The sequence below is a fragment of the Cynocephalus volans genome, chromosome 1 (genome assembly GCF_027409185.1).
Source record: "Cynocephalus volans isolate mCynVol1 chromosome 1, mCynVol1.pri, whole genome shotgun sequence".
Lineage (NCBI taxonomy): Eukaryota > Metazoa > Chordata > Mammalia > Dermoptera > Cynocephalidae > Cynocephalus > Cynocephalus volans.
In genome coordinates this window covers 292,669,324-292,686,066 of record NC_084460.1, presented here as the reverse complement: position 1 = coordinate 292,686,066, position 16,743 = coordinate 292,669,324, and the positions used below count along the sequence as shown (strand labels likewise).

At 43.5% G+C, this 16,743-nt stretch overlaps 1 protein-coding gene across 1 annotated transcript in view; it reads right to left on the bottom strand.

The window, feature by feature from the left end:
• Window positions 1–477: 477 nt before the first annotated feature.
• The window catches only part of LOC134369914 (nuclear body protein SP140-like), a 38,639-nt gene continuing 22,373 nt past the window's right edge, over window positions 478–16,743 (bottom strand). Inside the window, 9 exon segments of the mRNA XM_063086756.1 lie at window positions 478–576; window positions 1,555–1,698; window positions 1,914–1,991; window positions 2,294–2,402; window positions 3,132–3,247; window positions 6,677–6,718; window positions 13,081–13,088; window positions 15,126–15,209; window positions 15,898–15,978. Of these exon segments, the coding sequence (XP_062942826.1) occupies window positions 478–576; window positions 1,555–1,698; window positions 1,914–1,991; window positions 2,294–2,402; window positions 3,132–3,247; window positions 6,677–6,718; window positions 13,081–13,088; window positions 15,126–15,209; window positions 15,898–15,978 (761 nt within the window).

The following is a 16,743-nucleotide window of genomic DNA, read 5'->3' as shown; positions in this document are numbered from 1 at the left end:
ATATGAGATTCAAAGAAGGGTCAGATGATTGACTTATCCAGCATCCTGAGCTACACAAAGAAATAGGGGCTTGGAGCTTGGGCGGTGGGGTGGGTGGTGTCACAACACAAGCGACAGGAGGGTGAGGGGAGGAAGTGTGTGGTGACTGAAGGTTGTCCTGTTATGCAGACAGAAGTCTCTCAGGTACTACAAGTTCCCTCAGAGCAGCCCTCAGAAGAGCCATCTGTCTGTGGTGTCAGCCTCCAGTGTCCTCTCCTGTGATCTAAGTTCACCTTCCCTGGTTAAGATTCCCAGTGGGTGGGTGGGGGTTGATGGCCATGGGGTTCCTTTTGGAGGATCGTCTTCAGGCACCTGAGGGGAGCTCAGAGAAAGTGATCCCAGCCTGTCCCCAGTGCCCTCAGCGTGGAGCACTCAGCACCCCAAAGTGCCATATTTCGGCTGGCATTCTCCAAACTCCTTCAGTATCCACTGCACCAGTCAATCGTTCTCAGTTTGTTCCTGAATAGCAAACACTTCCTTGAAATTCTTCTCAAATTCAGCCTCCAGTCTAAGTCCCATTTGGCCAAACTTATTGTGCTATGAAAAAATAATAAAGACAAAAATAATTATACTCATTATTAGTGTCAGAAAACTTGCAATTGAGAATGATTAGGACACTTGTGTTTTTTTTAAAAGAACTTAGTATAAATGGAAAATTTACAATTAATTGTATGTATTTATGAGGTACAAGGTGATGTGATTTATGAATACACTGTGGAATAATTAAATCAAGCTAGTTGGCATATCTATCATCTCAAATACTTATCATTTTTGGGGGTGAAAACATTTGAAATTTTCTCCCTCAATTTTGAAATGTACAATATGCTGTTCTTCATGAGGACTCCTGAAACCCCAACTTACACTAACCAGAATACTCATGCAGGGAAGACGAACTTCTGTTTCCCACGAGCATGATTATTTCTTAGTAACTAGACAGAAATGTGACATCATTACCACCCTTGGGTCTATTATTTATTTGACTTTGGTTGCTTATTTCAGTGAGAGTTAGAAAAGTAATCTATGTTCTCTGCATCAGTTCAAATCATAGAAGAGTGTCAGGTAAGATCAGTGATCTCTTCCTGTCTCCCGGTCACTTCTAGTCCTCTCTGGTGACCCCGGTTTGCCATGTGGCCCACCCACATGTACAGGATTTGGGGTTCGGGATTTCTGAGAAGTTGGACTGGGGGACATAAAGCACAATATGACATTTAGATGAACTTTCTTCCTGTGTGGGAGCAGGCAGGACTCTTCTCTGTGGGCTCCTGTCACCTTACGGAGGGGGAGGAAAGAGCTCTCAGGCTCCCAGGGCTCTAGCTCAGGGACACCTTCTAACTCACTGTGACTTTGCAATGGTGAGCCTGAGTTCTGATTTGAAAAGATCACTCTCTTCCAGAAACCTTGCTTGTGCAGGCTTGTTACACGATGAGGGGAACTACGCTTTCTCGGACACCAGAAAATGAGGGGCAGAACGACTCAATGCAGAACAAATGAAGTGGAAGCTGAGGGTCCACGTACCTTGTACGACGCCCTGTGGTTCTGAAAGATGAGGCGCACGTCCTGCATGAACCCCTCCACTTGGGAGTAGCTCTGCTCACGCAGCTTCTTCTTGATTTTGTCCAACCACATGGTGTCCTTAAGGCCTTGAGAAGACAGCCTAATCTGGTGACAAAAATACCAACGGAAGAGCTGCAGGCATAGCTCACTGTCTAGCTTCTATGATGCCCATAAGATCCAGCAGAAATACAGCACGGTAAGGGTGACAGCAGCTTATCTCTTCCTCCTATGGGGTTATGAACTCGCACCTCACAAGTGCACGTTTCAGGGTCACAGAATGTCACGGGGGCCTGTAATCATGGTTTGCTGTTGTTACTTACATAATAATAATATGGAATCTTGGCAAAAAAGGAGCTCTCGGAACAGCAATAGACTTTCATGAGAAGGAACTCACATTTCTGCAAAAGAAGGAGGCTGTGAATGAAAAGCATCTTGGAGAGAATGAGCCCGTACATATGCCCAGGCACAAGCACGACACTCCCACCTTCCAGAAGCTTCCCCAAACATGTGTGGCTCTTGGAAAGAGGCATGCAATGGCTGAGTTATTTTTCTGCAGACAGGTTTTGGTGTTATATCGGCACGATCGAAGCGTGGTTCACAAGAGCAGGCTCCCTGTGGGTGCCATCCCCTGACCCTGTGTGGTTTGTGCTTGTCACGTGAGAGGGCAGAGGAGAAGGCTGGGGGTTCACATGCGACTCACCAGCTGTTCTTCAGGCCCCATCTGCCTCTCCAGGACCTCAGGCTCCTGATTACACTGTTGGCTTCCAGAAGACTCGTTCATCCTGCAGAAGCTGCAGCTCCACGGGGTCCTGAGGGGTCGGACATGAGGTGAGCAGAGGGCGAGGCCCCTGGAGACAGCCACCACTCCTGTGGCTGCCGCTGTGCTCCTTTCAGGAATGGCCGATGGGCTCAGCTGTGGGTGTGGAGGACACCTCCCAGAGTGTCCAAGACCCTCATAAGAGGTGTCCAGCAGACGGTCCCCTCCCATCAGTGGCAGCAGCAGGCAGACAGTCTGAGCAAGGTGGTGTCAAGGAAAGGTGGGCCCCACTTTCCTCATCTGAGCTGCCGTGAGCAGAAGGAGCCCCGCCTGCCAGGCCCGAGTGTCAGAAACTGGGCTTTAACCCTTGGGGGCCTCGGGCCTCTGTCAGCCTGATGAGACCATGGTGAAATGTGGGACCAGCCATGCTTCCTGCCCTTCCTGAATAAGCGCGAACATCAACCAGCAGTGATTCCTGTACCCGACTCGCATTGGACAGGAGTCCCTGCTGCAAAACTTCGAGGAAAGAAACAGTATATAGGCAAAGGGGCCCAGGCATCCTAGAGGAGGGGTCTCGGACAGCACAAAGAACGTTAACCTCCTGCTGCCAGTGTCCTTAAACAGCTCTCTGGATCACACTGCGGGGTCCCAGGACCTAAAGGCACTGCTCCTTCCCATCCAGACACAAGCAGGACACATGCATGGGGGAGGAGGGTGTGCATGGCGGGAGGGAAGTTCCCAGAAGGAGAGGAGAGAGAGGGGACTGCATCCGATCACTGACCTCTCAGTTTCCACAGGCGGGATGTGGCACTCCTCATGGAAGGATCTGGAACAAGTATCACAGCAGAACAGCTGTCCTCCATCCTGGCACACCTCACATACATCCGAGTTTCCCGGCTAGAAGGTGAAACAATGTGCCTGTCACCAGGATCAGAGAGATCCCATAAGGCACTATTATAGGAATCTAGAACACACTGCCTTGGCGTGAACCTGCATGGATACGTGTAGGCTTCTGCCTGGCACATTAAGGAACAGAAGGGAGTGGAGATTTCGGAAGAAGACATCCTGTCTTCACTGAAGAGGAGAAAGCTGTGTGTCAGACCACAGAAGTTTTTCTTATAAACCCAGAGATTCTAACACAGAAAAAACAGCAACAAAACAAGATGATGGTTTTGTAGGATGCAGATAAAACAAGTCCTGAAATAAAGTGTTAAATGCATTTGCCTATACCACAGTGATGAAATTGACTCATGGAAGGGAGACATATTGATGATTAAATACGATGGAATAAAGTTCTGGGATATATCACTGCATCCCACGTTCTTGGCCATAAGTTCCCCATGAGTTGAAGAAAGGGCTTTAGCAGGAGTTCCTGGACTGTGGGTTCTGTGCCCGGAGGTCCCTGGGCCTGTGGCAGAGTCTCTGGAGTGGAAGGAACGTGGGTACAGATGACCAGGTGGGAACCAGGGAGGACAGAGCTCCTCAGCCCTGGGAGCCTGAGGGAAGATCCCCCATGGCTGAGCTTGGCATGGAAGGTGTGGAAGCACCATCTCTAGTGGCCAGGGAGTGTGGTAACAGCGGCCACCCAGGGTTGAAGACGGAGGCCCGACCCTCATTTCCTGGGCCCATGAAAGAGCTGCTGCTTCATTCTTAAAAAGAAGGCGGAGACTTCCCAGATCAACTGATGCTGGATTTCTCATAGTTCTATGTGTGGGGGCTTTAGCCAAATTTAATGTCATAAAGAGAAGTTAAAATTTAACAGCATTTGCATCCAAGTGTTGTGAAGTAACTTCTATTCGTTAAAACCCACAGAATTCATAGATTAAATATAACGACACCAACACATCTACACTATATGCTGTGCAAATACATGTGTATTCGTGACAAAGACTGGTCTGTGACCGAGCCCTTTGCAGCATGCGGACTAAAATGAGAGGACAGTACTATGTGCTGCCTGGACATCTGGTTAAATTGGGAGGGCCCAGAATGGCCTGTCCCCAACTTCTCCCCACTGCTCCTGGGATAAGTCTCCTGGCTAAAGGCACTTCTTATCAAGGGGACCATGTGTAACTCCCGCTTGTCCTGGAATAGCTGTTTTTTCCCTCCAGCCACGGGATCATTCAAACCCAATCATAGCCTCCCGTGGGAACCGAGGTCCTGGCCTCCACAGCCGCGGGCCCTTCCCCTGTTTCCAGCACAGCCCCCACGTGCCCCCGAGTGTGTGCCGCCCCCTGCCCCGGGCTCTGAGTCTATGTGACTAATAAGCTGCTGTCAGTCTCATCCGTCCAGTGTCAGATGTGCTGTGTTTGACCATCTCCAAAGCCAAGGGGGTGAAGACGGGTGACTCAAGCAGGAAACCACATTGCTTGTTTGTTTTCCCTGGTAATCGGTGATAACGTGTGAATCAGGAGATACTGAGTGGTGTGTGCAGGGACTGTCCCTTGCCCTGCTCTCCTGGTTCCACCTTCTGTGAGAGAGTGGAGACAGTGTGACATCGACTGGGTGGTACCTCTACTCCCGTAGACAAACATCCTGTCTACCCCAGGGCTGTTGGAGGAGCTCCTGCCTTCCTGTGACAATCTCATGCACATCCCCGCTTGGGGACTGAGCCTGCTGTGGCATGGAGCCATGGAGCCACTTTCCTGTCACCAGTGCAGATGCTTATGGATTATCACCATCGTTCTCAAGAAAGTGATGACTCCCTTCCCCAGAAGAACAGGGAAACAACAAATGTAACAGATGTTTAAGAGTCTTGCATCCCCAGTCTTGTAACAAGGGACTTCGTTCTCTGTCCTTTGGTTCTTAGGCCAGCTGCACGTCAGAGTCATCTGGGGAAAGTACATAAAATACTAATGCCCTGGTCCCGACGCCAGGGATTCTGAATCACTTGGCCTGGATTGGGCAAAGGCACTGTATTCTTATTTAAGTCATAGAATCGGTAATTCTGCGTATCAGAATCACCTAGGGACTTTCAAAAACTCCTAATGTTCAGGTCATAGTCCAGAATGATTAAATCGGAATTTCCTCTAGGGGTTAGATCTAGGTAATAATATTTTTCAAATTCTTCAGGTGGTTCCAGTGTGCAGCTGAAGTGGAGATTTTGCCAGAGCAGTCTGGTTATTAAGCTATGGAGATACTGTAAGTCAGTGTTGTTATTGGCCTTAATATCTGTCTCAGGAAAGATTATTGACAGGGGTGAGTGCCTGTGCCAGAACAGTTTCTCTCTCCTCCCCAGACTCTCGGCTGTGGGCTGCGTGACCTAACCCTTTGAGTCTCAGGTCATCCCAAACAAGCCACACAAACACTGGACTCCAGGGCTGCTTTGACTATTGGAGACTCCCTCAATTGGCTGAAGGTCAAAACAAGTGTAAATAAGATGTAAATGTTGTTGGGAAATTGCTTTGGAGGTAGTGTGTGTGAAACTATTTAACTGTTCTTCGCTATTGGGTATCATGTGTTAGTACCTCAGCAAGATATTCTGTGTGAATGCTCCCCCCTGCAGTTCTGCAAAATGCTGACCCTGCCTAAAATGTCCACCTCATTGCAATAGAAAAGAAGCATAGTATGATTTAGCTTAGAGAGGGGGAGTCACCCGTGATTCTGGCAGACTGCAAAGCAAGCATCCGTGTTGCAAGCGGAGAATGAATGTGGCCTGTGGGATCGGGATGGCTTGCACCTGCCAAGCAGTTTGAGTAAAAATGCCTTTGATTTGCTAAGTGGTGATAGTTTCAGTCCTAAACAGCTCAGCACCCTGTTGGCTCCCTCGACACTGGCCACAGGTGCTCCGTTATGGACCCACTTGCCCTGTGTGCATTTCTCTGCAGAGTCCACACCTTGAACTCACCAGCTTGGGCTGGCCTTTTCCTTCTGCTGATGCCTAAGACCGTCTTGAGCTCTGCCTGTGCCTGGAGTGGATGTCTGAGGTTTTCCTTCCCATTCCCCCTGACTTCTTTAAAATACTGTTATCCTCTCAAATTTGCTCCTTACCCCTGCTCAGCAGGCCCACCCTGTCCATTACCACCTCAAGGTCTGTCTCTAGAGACCCCAGGGGTCTAGAGCTCCTCCTCCCATGCTCACTTTTAGGGGAAATGAGGAGATGGGAAGGTTTCCCCTGAAGCAGACAGAAAGGATGTGTGCACACTGAGGCATAGCCCAAGCCCATCCACCTGGCTTGGGCGATGTGTCTGGGTCTTTGCTCATCACACACAGCAGTGTTCTCCGACTGAGAGTGAGCATGTGCCAGGGAGAAGCAGTGATGCCACCAAACACGTAGCCAGGGAAAGGGCCTGGACTGTTCCGGGACTATCGTTGGAGCTCAGTACTTACACAAGGGTCAGCTAAGGTTCTGTTGTGAGACTTCAGTGTTCTCTGCTGAAAAGAAAAAAAGATTGAATGACAATATTAAATGTGATGTTTAAATCTATCACTTATTTAAACAATCATCATTTGAGGAATTCAAGCAACAGCTATCAAAAAATTTTTTCATTAGGAGGCCATTGGGCTGGGTTAGCTCCAGTGCTTTAAGTTCCTACAGAACAAAGCAATGCCCAATGTCAATAGTAAAATGACACTAGACACCTTACCAGTCAGAAACTGCTGACTAACCTCTAACTAGGGTCTTTCCACTCTGACCAATCAAATATATTTTCTTTGTCTTACTTCTACATCAGCCTGTAAAAGCTCACTGCCCGCACTGCTGAAGTGGAGCTCCCTGAACCTCTTCTGATTACGAACACTGCCCAACTCATGAATTATTTACTTTGCTCAAGCAACTCCCTTAAGTTTATTTCATTTAAAGTTCTTCTTTCAACACAGACTACCCTTTACTTCATACCTGTTTGTATACACCTATATATCTACTAGGAGACTAAGACGTGCTGATGAAGAAGAAAAGAGAAAGGAAAGGAAAGGAGAATGAAAGAAAAGAACCATGATGATTCCATTTTTTAAAAACTTAATTGACTTGTTTTCTTCTAGCCCAAGAACCTGCCCCTTCATTAGAATGTAACTGCTTCGCAGACAGACTCTTGTGTAGATAAGCACAGGTAACATTGTTTAGGCAAATCCTGGGAAGACAGGATGCGTCAACCTGTTAGATATACGGGAACTACTTGTGAATTGAATAGCCTAGAAAAGAGCAGCCTTAAAGTTTGGAAAGGTCTGAGAAACCATTTGGTCAATACGTCACACTCACTTATCCATTCTGTCTTAACGCAATGCTTAGAATTTTTAAAATTGTGAAACCCCCTTCCACAATGAATAAACACCAAAAAAAAGATACTAGAAATACAAAAAATCAAGAAAGTACACCAGCAAAAGTTAATAAATCTGAAACTCTAGATCCTATAGAAAAAGAAGCCCTTGATATAACTGATAAGGAATTTCGAGTGATAATTGTAAGGAAACTGAATGAGATACAAGAAAACTCAGCTAGACATCATGATGAAATGAGGAAAAATATACAGGATCTGAAAGAGGAAATGTACAAGGAAATCAATGTCCTGAAAAAAAATGTAGCAGAACTTGCTGAACTGAAGAAGTTATTCAACGAAATAAAAAAACACAACAGAGAGTTTAACCAGCAAGCTTGTCGAAGTTGAAGAGAGAACCTCTGAACTTGAAGATGGGCTGTTTGAAATAACACAAGCAGACAAAAAGAAAGAAAAAAGAATCAAGGACATTGAAGAAAATCTGAGAGAGATATCAGATAACCATAAGCGATCAAATATCCGAGTCATGGGTATTCCAGAAGGGGAGGAAAATGGAGATTGAAAACATATTCAACAAAATAGTGGCAGAAAACTTCCCAGGTATAGGAAAAATCACAGATCTTCAGATCCAGGAAGCTCAACGATCTCCAAACATATTCAACCCAAAAAGGCCTTCTCCAAGACATGTCATAGTGAAATTGGCAAAACTCAGAGACAAAGAGAGAATCTTAAAAGCTGCAAGAGAGAAGCGTCAAATCACCTATAAGGGAGCCCCAATCAGGCTAACATCAGACTTTTCATCACAAACCGTGGAAGCTAGAAAGGAATGGGATGATATTTTCAAAATACTAAAAGACAAAGATTGCCAGCCAAGAATACTCTACCCTGCAAGGCTATCCTTCTGAAATGAGGGGCAAATAGTATATTTCTCAGACAAACAAAAACTGCGGGTGTTCACTACCACACGACCACACTTACAAGAAATCCTCAAGGGAGTACTGGGTTTGGTTCCTGAAAAATAGCTACCACTGCCATAAAAACCCAAGAAAAATCTAAACCCGCTAGTATAATAAAAATGGCATTCATGAAGAGAAAACAAGCTAACAAAAACACTATCTACAACCTAAGGAACCAACAAACACAGAAAACAAACAGTAAATCAGAAAGCAAGGAACAAAAGACACCTAAGACAACCAAACAACCAATAAAATGCTAGGAATAAATCAACACCTTTCAATAACAACTCGTAATGTAAAAGGCTTAAATTCCCCAATCAAAAGACACAGACTGGCTGACTGGATCAAAAAGCAGGACCCAACTATATGCTGCCTACAAGAGACCCACCTCACCCATAAAGATTCACACAGACTAAGAGTGAAAGGATGGAAAAAGATTTACCATGCAAACAGAAAAGAAAAACGAGCTGGAGTAGCTATTCTTATATCTGACAAAATAGACTTTAAACTAAAAACCATAAAAAGAGACAATGAGGGACACTACTTAATGATAAAAGGACTGATCCATCAAGAAGACATAACAATCATAAATATGTATGCACCCAATGTTGGAGCAGCCAGATTTATAAAACAAACTCTATTAGACCTAAAGAAGGAAATAGACACTAATACCATAATAGCAGGGGACCTGAACACCCCACTGTCAATATTAGACAGATCATCTAGGCAAAGAATCAGTAGAGAAACACAAGATCTAAACAAGATTCTAGACCAATTGGAATTGGCAGATATCTACAGAACATTCCACCCAACAACCTCAGAATTTTCATTTTTCTCATCAGCACATGGATCATTCTCCAGGATAGATCACATATTAGGTCACAAATCAAGTCTCAATAAATTCAAAAAAATTGGAATTATCCCATGTATCTTCTCAGACCACAATGGATTAAAACTAGAAACTAATAATAAATGAAACTGTGGAAACTATACAAACACATGGAAATTAATCAGCATTCTACTTAATGACATATGGATCCAAGAAGAAATCAAGCAGGAAATCAAAAAATTTATTGAAACTAATGAAAACAATGATCCATCATACCAAAACCTGTGGGATACTGCAAAAGCAGTATTGAGGGGAAAATTTATTGCATTAAACGCTCACTTCAGAAGAATAGAAAGATGGCAAGTGAACAACCTAACACTTCACCTTAAAGAACTAGAAAAACAAGAACAATCCAAACCTAAAGTTAGCAGACGGAAAGCAATCATTAAGATCAGAGCAGAACCGAAGAAATTGAAAACCAAAAAACAATTCAAAAGATCAACGAATCAAAAAGTTGGTTTTTTGAAAAGATAAATAAAATTGACAAACCATTAGCATGGCTAACAAAAAAAAGAAGAGAGAAGACTCAAATAACAAAAATTAGAAATGAAAAAGGCGATATTACAACTGATTCATCTGAACTACAAGGAATCATTCGAGACTACTATAAACAACTATACGCCAACAAATTTGAAAATCTGGAGGAAATGGATAAATTTCTGGACACACACAAGCTCCCAAAACTGAACCGTGAAGACGTAGAAAATTTGAACAGACCAATAACAATAAAGGAGATTGAAGCTGTTATCAGAAGGCTCCCAACAAAGAAAAGCCCAGGACCAGATGGATTCACAGCAGAATTTTACCAAACATTCAAAGAGGAATTGACACCGATTCTTTACAAACTATTCCAAAAGATTGAAACGGACGCAAATCTCCCAAACTCATTCTATGAAGCAAACATCATCCTGATACCAAAACCAGGTAAAGATATAACCAAAAAAGAAAACTACAGGCCAATATCCTTGATGAATATAGATGCAAAAATCCTCACTAAAATACTAGCAAACAGAATACAGCAACACATACGTAAAATTATTCATCATGATCAAGTGGGATTCATCCCAGGGATGCAAGGTTGGTTCAACATACGCAAATCAATAAATGTGATACACCATATTAATAAACTCAAACACAAGGACCATATGATCATATCTATAGATGCTGAAAAAGCATTTGATAAAGTTCAGCACTCATTCATGACAAAGACCCTCTATAAGTTAGGTATAGAGGGAAAGTATCTCAACATAATTAAAGCCATATATGCCAATATCATCCTGAATGGGCAAAAGCTGAAAGCTTTTCCTTTAAGAACAGGAACTAGACAAGGATGCCCACTCTCACCACTCCTATTCAACATAGTGTTGGAAGTACTAGCCAGAGCAATCAGAGAAGAGAAGGAAATAAAGGGCATCCAGATTGGAAAAGATGAAGTCAAACTGTCCCTGTTTGCAGATGACATGATCCTATATATCGAACAGACTAAAACCTCTACAAAAAAACTCTTGGAATTGATAAATGATTTCAGCACAGTAGCAGGATACAAAATCAACACACAAAAATCAGTAGCATTTCTTTTCTCCAATAGTGAACATGCAGAAAGAGAAATCAAGAAAGCCTGCCCATTTACAATAGCCACCAAAAAAATAAAATACTTAGGAATTGAGTTAACCAAGGAGGTGAAAAATCTCTATAATGAGAACTACAAACCACTGCTGAGAGAAATTAGAGAGGATACAAGAAGAGGGAAAGATATTCCATGCTCTTGGATTGGAAGAATCAACATAGTGAAAATGTCCATACTACCCAAAGTGATATACAAATTCAATGCAATCCCCATCAAAATTCCAAATACATTTTTCTCAGAAATGGAAAAAACTATCCAGACATTTGTATGGAACAATAAAAGACCACGCGTAGCCAAAGCAATGCTGAGCAAAAAAAATAAAGCTGGAGGCATAACACTACCTGACTTTAAGCTATACTACAAAGGTATAATAACCAAAACAGTATGGTACTGGCATAAAAACAGACACACTGACCAATGGAATAGAATAGAGAATCCAGAAATCAACCCACACACTTACTGCCATCTGATCTTTGAGAAAGGCACCAAGTCTATACACTGGGGAAGGGACTGCCTCTTCAGCAAATGGTGCTGGGATAACTGGATATCCATATGCAGGAGAATGAAACTAGATCCATACCTCTCTCCATATACTAAAATCAACTCAAAATGGATTAAGGATTTAAATATACACCCTGAAACAATAAAACTTCTTAAAGAAAACATAGGAGAAACACTTCAGGAAATAGGACTGAGCACAGACTTCATGAATACGACCCCAAAAGCACGGGCAACCAAAGGAAAAATAAACAAATGGGATTAAACTAAAAAGCTTCTGCACTGCAAAAGAAACAATTAACAGAGTTAAAAGACAACCAACAGAGTGGGAGAAAATATTTGCAAAATATACATCTGACAAAGGATTAATATCCAGAATATATAAGGAACTCAAACAACTGTACAAGAAGAAAACAAGCAACCCAATTAAAAAATGGGCCAAAGAGCTAAGTAGGCATTTCTCTAAGGAAGATATACAAATGGCCAACAGACATATGAAAAAATGCTCAACATCACTCAGCATCCGGGAAATGCAAATCAAAACCACATTGAGATACCATCTAACCCCAGTTAGGATGGCTAAAATCCAAAAGACTCTGAACGATAAATGCTGGCGAGGCTGCGGAGAAAAAGGAACTCTCATACATTGTTGGTGGGACTGCAAAATGGTGCAGCCTCTATGGAAAATGGTATGGAGGTTCCTCAAACAATTGCAGATAGATCTACCTTACGACCCAGCTATCCCACTGTTGGGAATATACCCAGAGGAATGGAAATCATCAAGTCGAAAGTATACCTGTTCCCCAATGTTCATCGCAGCACTCTTTACAATAGCCAAGAGTTGGAACCAGCCTAAATGTCCATCATCAGATGAGTGGATACAGAAAATGTGGTACATCTACACAATGGAATACTACTCAGCTATAAAAACGAATGAAATACTGCCATTTGCAACAACATGGATGGACCTCGAGAGAATTATATTAAGTGAAACAAGTCAGGCACAGAAAGAGAAATACCACATGTTCTCACTGATTGGTGGGAGCTAAAAATTAATATATAAATTCACACACACACACACACACACACACAAACACACACACAAAAACTGGGGGGGGGGATGAAGATATAACAACCACAACTACTTGAAGTTGATATGACAAGCAAACAGAAAGGACATTGTTGGGGAGGAGGGGGGGAGGGAGAAGGGAGGGAGGTTTTGGTGATTGGGAGCAATAATCAGCCACAATGTATATCGACAAAATAAAATTAAAAAACAAACAAACAAACAAAATATGTAGGGGTCACATGTCAGGGAATGTGATTGGCCTCTAGGAGCTGAGAGTGATCACTGGCCAACAACCAGCAAAGAAACTGTGACCTCAGTCCTACAACCACAAGGAACTGGATTTTGTCAACAACCTGGGCATGCTCAGTTGCATGATTTTTCCCAGAGCCTTCAGGAAAGAGCTCAGACTGGCTGACGTTTTGACTTCAGCCTTGTGAGACCCTAAGTAGAGAACCGCGTTGAGCCCACCCAGACTTCTGACCTGCAGAACTGTGAGATAACACCTGAGTGTTGCGCTGAGCCACTGCGTTTGTGGTAATTTGTCATGCAGCCATGAAAAAGTAAGACAACCTTCTTGTCCCAAGTCTTAAATAAGACCCAAGGGACACAAAGCTCATAGGTGCCTCCCTTCTGATCCAATACATAGGTCACCTTCCTTATACTGTATAGATCCAGATACTTCTTTATCTACTCATGGAGCAGGCCAAAAAAGGACACAAAACTTGTAAGGAAAAACTCCAATTTAAGAAACAAAAACCAAAAAACCAGGCTATTTTGTCAGCCATGATCTATTGGCTCAAGAAAGGACATTGTATAAGAAAATGTTACAAAATATCCAACATTACCCAAAACCAACTGCTAAAAGACAGATTAGATAATTTCTAGGATCATCTTGGTCTTGAAAACAATGGGGGGGGGGGTAAATATTTTCTGAACATCACGTCGCCCCGCATTTGGCTACACCAAATATCTCGGAGCCAATTCTCATGGAACCCAGAAACGGAAAAGACTTCATGATTTTAAAATACTCCTTCAGCAACTACCTACACTGTATCCCACATATCATTATAATGTTTATTTTGAATGTACATTAAAAATAGGCTTGGCTCCAGAGGTATTAGTTCAAAACATGACACACGTCAAAGGCCCACAGCTGGAGGCCACAGCTTATCTTAGTGGCCTCAGGGTAATTGCAGGTGACTATATAACTCCAAGCTTCTTGAGGTTTTGTATTTGGATCACCTTTAAATACATTAGCATTGCATGCAGTACATTTTCTGCCATTCAAGTAACTAATTATTAAATATCACTACTTTCTCTTCCTTCTATCATCCTTCATGGGCATGACACTTTCAATCCAGCAGTTCTGTAATGCTTAGTCAATGAAGGGGAATCCTGGAAATTTGTTTACAGTGTTCTCTTCCAGAATAGATATTTTGGATATGGATAATAGCAAATGGTTCTCCTGCAGCTTTGGATGAGGGATTTCCTGAAGGGAAGACTGAGAATTAAAAGTTCCTACACTCCTAGGAAAACTCATTTTTCCTTGGCCATGTGAACAAATGACAACCAGAATCATCCCAATTAACTAACGACAGCTTCACACCAGTACACACACCTCGGACAGTCGGCCACTCATTCACGTCCCCACGCTTCGGAAAGTCAGCCGGTCACTAACAGCCACACTCCAGTGAACCTGCGTCCACTGCCAGATGGGCAGAGTCAACTAATCTCTAAACAGTCCCACTCCTGAAGATCCACCAATCAATGGTCTCCACAATTCCCCAAACACTCAACGGTATGAGTGTCTGTTACAGAAACTGTGACCCACAAGGACAACTGTCCTTTTAGTGAAAAAACAAGGAATTGGATTTCAGCCTTTTGTTTCATATCACGTAGTGCCTCTTCTTTTAATAGTGCGTACTTTATATGGCTGCACTGGGAAGGCACCTGTGCTTCTCTTTGACTCTCTGGACTTTCTGTCCCTGACATCCTCTGTCTCCCTGGTTATCTGTCTTCCCCGTGAGTGGTGACTGCATCTCTTTCCCACACTGCCTATTTATCTTTTCTGGCTCTATTCATCTGGTATCCCTTTCTCATATTGTAGACGGCATCCTCATATTTGCTAACTCTATGGTTTTCCCTTTTCTCTTCCTAAGCGCTCTTTACTCATTAAACAAAAGTCTCCTTCCCCTGAACCCTGCTAGACATCCCTGGGGACCTACAGACCCCTTGGTGGGAAAGTCCCTGCGTTCAGACCCTCCTCCTTTGGATCCACCTGACATGGAGGTTAACCTGGCTCCTGCCACTGTCACCACAGGCTGAGGACAGTTCACCCACCTCATTCCCTTCCTGGACACCTAATTCTCTCTCCATGTCACCTTTCCTCTGGCTCTACACATTTCTTCTGTGTGGGCATGTGAAAGGGAGCCGCGGGGAGTGGGAGAAGAAAGGGGGCAAATTTTCTTCCTGCACACAGAAAAACGAAGATTCGAATAGTCGACTGGGAAATGAAAGCACAGTTACCTTCTCTGTCACATGGTGGTTGGCTGGGTCCCTCCTCTGGTTCTTCCTCATCAGTCATTTGGGGAGCTTCGAGATCACTGGACACTGAGGAGAAACAAGGACGTGACAGATGGCGCACAGGGACCCGGAAACAAGCCTCGGTGTGCTCAGGCCGAGCCAGGGAGTTCAGAGAAAACAGGGTGGGCAGGGGCCAGAATCACAATATTGAATCTTTAGTATGAGCAGACAGAAGAGGGAAAAGGAAAAAGAACACTGGCTTTCCTTGGTATTTACTACCTCGACGTGAGTAGGGAACACACATATATTCTAACAATAAGGGTCACACTGTTCTAAACAGAATTTACAAGAGTTTCTCCCTGTCTGTCCCACAAAACACCAGGGTAAATGCAAAGAGGATTCACTAGACTGTGCTCCGAATAAAACTCACCAGTGTGTGTATGTTTTATCCTTTCCTGTAGGGATTGGGGTGTTTTATTAAGTTCTATGAGGGAATGTCAAGAAAGAAATGTTGATAAAATACTTCCTGAAAAAATATTTGATCAGTTGATGCTAATTTGAATGGCAAATGTGTTGACCTTATATAGCTTTCTATGGTTATGTCTCTCTATGTTGTAGGTAACACAGTGGTATGACGTATGTAGGTGTCATCTTAATTTCATTGACATGAGCTCAGGCATTAATGACCTGGGGAGGGGGGGAGAATAAAACCTACCAGGGAACACCTGTGTTCAGCTCCTGGCCCCCTGCAGCCCAGGGCTGGGAACGACCTTACCTGACTCACATCTCAGTGGGGAGCTGGAGGCTTCCAGGGGTCCTTCTCCATCACGGGTCTCCCAGAAGGTATTGCCACCCTCTGCAGAGAAAAATGCAGTCCCTCAGAAGCCTCAGTATATCACCCAGGGGGCAAACATGGCAGAAAAAACAAATAACGAGAAAATCGGGAGGAGTGTATGGCTGGAAGGGAGGAAGGAGTCATGAACGAATCCTAAGTTTCTGGCTCGAGACAATGGAATAAAAGTGGTGCCATTAGTGAGACAGTGAGCAATGGAGAAGACAGAGTTGCTAGTTTCAGGGAAGACGATGTTGGCTTCAACTTTGGAAGTGTTCAGTTTGACGTTCCTGAAATGGTCCATGGATAAATGGCTTCAGACACTTGGGTAAATGACCTTAGAAGACTGATATGTCACAAACATTCATCTGAGCATCATTAAGGTTAGGTTCATAAGAGCAAGGGAGTAGTTCTATTTTTTCTGGTTTCTTTTTTTTTTTTTTTAACATTTATTTGTACATATTTGTGGGTACAGTGTGTTGTTTTAATACATGCATATACTGCAGAATGATTCATTTAGGGTAGACAGTGGGGTTTTGCATCCATTAGTCCACCCCTTCTGCTCCTTCTGCCTCCCCCTCCCCCATCCTGTAACCATTATTTACTCTCTACCTCTATGAGAACCGTTTTTCTTTTTAGAATACGCATATGAGTGAGATCATGCGGTATTTGTTTTTTTGTTCCTGACTTACTTCTCGTAACATGATGGTTTCCAGTTCCATCCATGTGCTAAAAATGATAGGATATAATTTTTTTAAATAGCTGAGTAGTGTTCCATTGTGTATATAT